General features: G+C 52.3%; 1 protein-coding gene across 6 annotated transcripts in view; it reads left to right on the forward strand.

Annotated features, from left to right (window-relative positions):
• Positions 1-6519, forward strand: part of WARS (tryptophanyl-tRNA synthetase) — a 53720-nt gene that overhangs the window by 37347 nt on the left and 9854 nt on the right. For all 6 annotated transcript variants that reach the window (XM_011951468.1, XM_011951470.1, XM_011951466.1 and 3 more), the window contains one exon: positions 4949-5049. In XM_011951468.1, the coding sequence (XP_011806858.1) occupies positions 4949-5049 (101 nt within the window). The remainder of the gene's footprint in view (positions 1-4948; positions 5050-6519) is intronic.

Below are 6519 nucleotides of genomic sequence, written 5' to 3' on the forward strand. Positions count from 1 at the left end.
TTTGAGACAGAGTCTCACTCACAGGTTTTGCCATGCTGGCCAGGCTGGTCCCGAATTCCTGACCTCAAGTGATCCCCCAGTCTTGGCCTCCCAAAGTGCTGGGATTACAGGTGTGAGCCACTGTGCCCAGCCGTATTAGTATAATTTTCATGTCACTTTATTTCCTTTTTCTCACCCCATCCATACAATGATTCAACTGATTGGACCTCGGCAGAGACAACTGTGAGTTCTGCTCCTCCCTTTCCAATCAGGCAGTGCTGCTGGCATTGCCCAGTAGCTGCTATCCTCTTCCCACACCACCGCTGCCCCCACCAGCCAGTGATCTCCCTAAAACTCGGAGCTAATCTCATCTTCCACCTGCGGGTCTTTCCCAGTTCTCCTCCTTAGATGACAGTGAGAATTCTCACCTTTCGCTTAGCACATGAGCCCTTTCGTGATTGGCCCTGTGTTCCTCTCCAGCGTCACTGCTACCTCCAGCTCAGTGGAACAGCTTGCAGTTCCACATCCCTCAGCTCGGTGCTGCCCAGAATTCCCACCCACTCTCCTGACCCTGCCGGGGTACCCCCAGCTTAGCTAATTCTTACACTTTCTTTTTTTTTTTTTTTGAGTTGGAGTCTCGTTCCGTCGCCCAATGGCACGATCTCGGCTCACTGCAAGCTCCGCCTCCTGGGTTCACGCCATTCTCCTGCCTCAGCCTCCCGAGTAGCTGGGACTACAGGTGTCCGTCACCATGCCCAGCTAATTTTTTGTATTTTTTTTTAGTAGAGACGGAGTTTCACCATGTTAGCCAGGATGGTCTCGATTTCCTGACCTCGTGATCTGCCTGCCTCGGCCTCCCAAAGTGCTAGGATTACAGGCGTGAGCCACCATGTCTAGCCAATTCTTAACACTTTCTTCCAAAGGCATGATCAAGCATCACCTTTTCCTAGGAGCTTTCCCTCCCCACAGCCAAATTTAGATGCCCCTCTCTGGTCCTCCATCACGCTGGGCCTTACCTCTGCCACATCTGGTACAGCGTGGCCCTCTCCCCGCTAGCTGAGTAAGACACACAGTTCCTGAATTTGCTGTCTGTGGCCCATCCCCTCCTGGGCCCCACAGACACAGCAGAAGCAAAGCTGAGCCCCTTCCTCAATGGATATAAATGCTGGTGGCAAGACAGGAACAATTGCCCGTAACAGTCCATGAAGCTGATTTAGCCAATAGATGCGCGATGGGGTAGATGAACTTTGAAACAGTCCACGTGAAAAGACCACCACTTGAGCAACCCCACTGTCAGCGCTCTCTGAACGTGGAGTGAGGCCGCTGTTCCCCGTGCTGTCTCTTTGGCAACTGCGGTTGCAGCTCCTGATCAGCCTCCACCTTCACTAAGTAAGACTTCCTTTTTGTTTGTTTGGTTTTTTGGGGTTTTTTTTCCCCTTTTTTGAGATGGAGTCTTGCTCTGTCGCCCAAACTGGAGTGCAATGACGCGATCTCAGCTTACTGCAATCTCTGCTTCCTGGGTTCAAGCAATTCTTGTGCCTCAGCCTCCTGAGTAGCTGGGATTACAGGCGCCCACCACCACACCCAGCTAATTTTTGTATTTTTAGTAGAAACAGAGTTTCACCATTTTGGCCAGGCTGGTCTCGAACTCCTAACCTCAAGTGATCTGCCAGCCTCGACCACCCAAAGTGCTGGGATTACAGGCATGAGCCACTGCACCTGGCCAGGAACTTCCTTTTTCTTTACAAACATGGAGTAAAGATGAAACCCAGACAGTACGTCAACCGAAAGGGTCTGTGATATCTTTTCTTGAAAGGCATTTTATGTTGAACCTAAAGTGAGGAGAGACGTTTTAAAGGATAAATCCTCTATTCAAACATTTTACTTTAAGAGTTTCTTGTAAACATTTGAGCATTTTACTTTTCTTTCTTGAATTTAACTCAAAATCTGTATCTTTGGCTTAATAAAGCTCCTTCCTGGTGTTTAGGAGCTGGAAATTCAACAAAGCCAGCTATCGCCCTCTTCTAGTTGGGGGGAGGTGGGAAGGCCTCCATGAGGGAGGAAGCCAGTACAGTTCCCCCTGCACATTGCATGTGGCCCCAGAAAGGCCTTCCCGCCCAGGGCCCTGAGGGATGCACAGGCACTGAGCTGGGAGTCTGAAAACTTGCGTTCCAGACGCAGCTCTGCCCCTGCCTGGTCTTGTTCCCTTGGGCAAGTCCTTAAATCTCTGAGCTTCCATTTTCCTGTGAGGAAGGGAGCTGGGTGCTAGTGGGGGACGGCATAGCAGAGGTTGCAAGTGCTCTGCTTGACAGCTGTCCACTGTGTCGCCTGGGCATGGGAGGAGCTCCTCTCTGCCTGCTTTCTCCACTCTGCTCATTTGTTCTACAAATATTTATTGGACATCTGCTATATGCCAGACTCATGCTGTGGGTACAGCAGGGAGCAAAACCGTTATCTCAGCAGCTGTGTAGAGCTTCTTTTCTAATGGGGAGAATCAGCTAACAGGTGATCAATCAGGTGATAATGAGTTCTATGGTGATAATAGGGACAAAGAGCAGGGTTAGAGAAGACCGTGGTCAGGAGATGATAGTGCCTGCACTGCATATAAAGTGCTTCAAGCCACGCCTGGCACCTGGGGAGCGCTCAGTAAATGTTGTAATCTAAAATCTCTTCGCACTTTAAACCCTGTCTGAGAGTGAAAGGCAGGTGTCCTCCCTGGAGTAACTGGTCATTCATCCACATGTGGTATACAGTTATGTGTGTTCACTGAAGCCAGTGAGAAGCCTCCACGTGCCGGCACTGGCATGGCTGCTGTTGCGTGGTGGGTCCATCCCAGCTGTGCCGGGGAACAGCTGTCCCTTGAGGGAAGGATCACGCACGCTCACGGTGCAGTGCCTGCATTCACCCTGCAGCCAGCACGGTGGCAGCAGCTTGCAGCAAGTAATGACCAGTCTTCTAAGAAAGGGCAGCGTGCTCTAACTCAGAAATAACAGTCGCACACCGTGGAGCTACAGTCCTGCCACAGTTTGGGAGTACGGGAGACTTTCCCTCCTTGTAGGGGTTAGGGTGTCCCAGGTGCCTCAATCCCAATGGTGCATGGAGTCTTTGCTGCAGCCCATCTCCCCAAGTGACAGACAGCTGCTGTCCTTAATGGCTGTGAGGCCTGCTGCGGTGCCTAGGCGGGACCCTCCCTGCCCGCAGTGTTCCTGGCTTGCTTGGCAGGAAGACAAAGGCCGCATCTTCCCAGGCGGTGTCGTCGTTGGCTGTGCTCTTGCTCTCTGTTGTTTCCATTATGCTGAGTGGGTGACACAGATGCTGGGTTCTCCTGGCATGCCCTTCATGGTACTGCACCTGCCCTCTCCAGTGCCCCACAGGGCCTGAAACTCAGCCAGCTGCTAGGCGAAAGACACAGTCCATCCCTCCCGTGCTGCCTCTGCTGAACCTGGACAGACCTTGGCACTGACCTTGACCGTTACAGGCCTCCCAGCATTATGCTTCGCCCAGCCCAAATGGCCAGTGTCGCTGCACTCCTGACACCCCACCCCACCTGCACAAAGACATTCAGTAGTTCTCCTCCCTATCCCAAAGGTCTAAATTCTTCTACAGGATAAGAGGTGGTGGGAAAAGCATAGACTTTGGGGCCAGGTGAATCTGTGTGGGGATCCCAGCGCCTGTACTCACTGGCCTGTGACTATGGCCCTGAACTTCTTTGAGCCTAGTCTTTAACTGTAAGGTGGAGGCAATGCTACTACTTTGAAGGGGATTTTGGCAGTATTGACACATATGCAGCACCTAACACAGTTCCTGCCACATGGTGCAAATACTTAAAAGACACCAGCCTTTCCCCTTTTCCCTTGTAGTGTCTGACACATGGTAGGGCCTAAAGGAAAAGCTACTGAATATAGTAATGCAAAGATGCAATATAAGAAGCCACTTGGCCCGGTGCAGTGGCTCACGCCTGTAATCCCAGCACTTTGGGAGGCCAAGGCAGGCGGATCACCTGAGGTCAGGAGTTTGAGACCAGCCTGGACAACATGTTGAAACCCCATCTCTACTAAAAATACAAAAATTAGCCAGGCGTGGTGGCAAGCAGCTGTAATCCCAGCTACTCAGGAGGATGAGGCAGGAGAATTGCTTGAACCCAAGAGGTGGAGGTTGCAGTGAGCCAAGATCGTGCCCCTGCAGTCCGACCTGGGCTACAGAGTGAGACTCCGTCTCAAAACAAAAAAAAAAGAAGCCACTCTGGGTTCTGCCAGACCCCTACACCCCGCTGTGTTTGCTTCGTCTTCAGCCTAGTTCCCTCTGGTATCAGAATGGCTGCCACAGATCCAGGCCTGGTACCCATACCCCTCACCATCCAGAAGAGAGAGTTGGGTTGCTTGAATCAGCCACTGTGGCCTAGCCCTGTTGCTGGGGATAGGGTCAGTTCTGCCCAAACAGCAGTGGGGAGCAGTGGCCAGAGGCTAGGAGGACCAGCTGCACTGAGACAGGCCTTCCTCCTTCTCGGGCCATGGATTTCTATCCATATGCTCATCTGACAACAAGCAGATAGTCTCCCGCAACACAGTATGTCCCAACTAAGAAGCTCCCAAGGGCTCCCAGACTTGAGCTCCACAGCCCACTGAACTGCTGACCCTGGCAGAATTTAAATTTTTCATGCTAGCTGCGAGTCTGTGAATCTGCTTGCGTTCCTGCCTTGTTTGGTATGTCTGCTTCACGTTGGTTTCACACTGGTTTCTGCCTTTCCCAGTCAACTCCACAGGTAAACGTGTGTCTGCTTTGCCTGATGCAGGTATCTTTGCCTACAGATGACTTCCTGGCACCTTCCTGGTGCTTATGTGTTGACCACAATGTGGCCCCAAGTCTGGCCCATGCCACTACTCATTGGCATCCAATTTTAACAACTGTGACTTTGCCTTCGGTGAAGGCCGCCCTCCAGTTTGGGATTTCATTCTCATTGTCTTTGCAGGATGAGCTCAGGTTTCTACAAAAATGTGGTGAAGATTCAAAAGCATGTTACCTTCAACCAAGTGAAAGGCATTTTCGGCTTCACTGACAGCGACAGCATCGGTAAGGGGCCCACTGCTGCCTGCGCCTTTCAAAACGGAGCAGAGTTCTGGAGGAGACACACGTCTGGTTTAAATATCTCTGAGATGTTAGCTTTTGCAACTGTCTCTTTAAGTAGGACACCCAGGCATGGGTGGGTCATCATCGTCCTGGAATCTGACTAGCTAGTGTAATGCACTGAGCAGCCTCTCTGGGTTGGGTGAAGCTGCACTTCAGGATGTAAGTCTGTCCCTCTCCTGTCACCCATCTTAAGGTTTAGAAGAAAGAAAAATCTAAGGATGATTTTAGAGCTCCAGCAGCTCTGGTGGGACCCCAGTCGGTGTAGGGCTGCCTTGGGTGGAACCAGGGGTGATGGAGAAGGACAGCTGGATCTGCTGCCCATGAGGGAGCCTTTGAGTCTTTGTCTCCCTGGGCCTCAGTGTCCCCACATGTAAGATGAGGGGCTTGACTCGAGGTCTTCTGGAGCCTTCCCATCCCTGCCCTGCTGTCCTTCCATGGCTCCACCCCAGCAGACGTGCAAATGGTTTGCCTCCCACGTGCCTGCCTTCTTGGCCGTCTCCGTACATTTCCATGTGTCTTTCAGATGCATTGGCCTTGGAGACTTTTAGACTTTTGGTCCTTGAGAGTTGTGGCTGGGCCTTCTGATCCCCTCCTCTGCTTGACGTTTGCCACATGGCTTCAGTCTAGCAGGCCTCTGAGGCCTTCAGTCAGCTGCCAGCCGAGACAGCTCCCTAGGATGTGCTGCTGGGCTCTCCATGGGGAGCGTTCGCCCTGCTTGGAGCCAGAGCCACAGGGGTGTGTGCTCCACAGCATCAGGGTCACGCTGGGCGAGCCGCGTGCCCAGAGTGCAGAAACATCTGAGCTCACCCAAGAGCCTGGGTCCTGCCACTCTGTGGGGGCTGGCGTGGCACCGCCTGTCAGGGGCCCTGGAGAGGCCAAAAGTTCTTCTGCAGGCCTAAGCAAATACTAATGACAGTAGTAACAGCCACAACATCCACAACACTAAACACTTTTAAATAGCAAAATACATTCATCATAACTTATGATAATTAAAGGTGGAACAACCTGGGCCGGGCGCGGTGGCTCACGCCTGTAATCCCAGCACTTTGGGAGGCCGAGGCGGGCGGATCGCGAGGTCAGGAGATCGAGACCATGCTGGCCAACATGGTGAAACCCCGTCTCTACTAAAAATACAAAAATTAACTGGGTGTGGTACGTACCTGTAGTCCCAGCTACTCGGGAGGCTGAGGCAGGAGAATCGCTTGAACCCAGGAGGCAGAGGTAACGGTGAGCCGAGATCAAGCCACTGCACTCCAACCTGGCAACAAAGCGAGACTCCTGAAGAAAAAAAAAGAAAAGAAAAGAAGGCCGGGCGCGGTGGCTCAAACCTGTAGTCCCAGCACTTTGGGAGGCCGAGATGGGCGGATCATGAGGTCAGGAGATCGAGACCATCCTGGCTAACACGGTGAAACC

Source organism: Colobus angolensis, unplaced genomic scaffold (genome assembly GCF_000951035.1).
Source record: "Colobus angolensis palliatus isolate OR3802 unplaced genomic scaffold, Cang.pa_1.0 Scaffold32, whole genome shotgun sequence".
NCBI classification, from domain to species: domain Eukaryota; kingdom Metazoa; phylum Chordata; class Mammalia; order Primates; family Cercopithecidae; genus Colobus; species Colobus angolensis.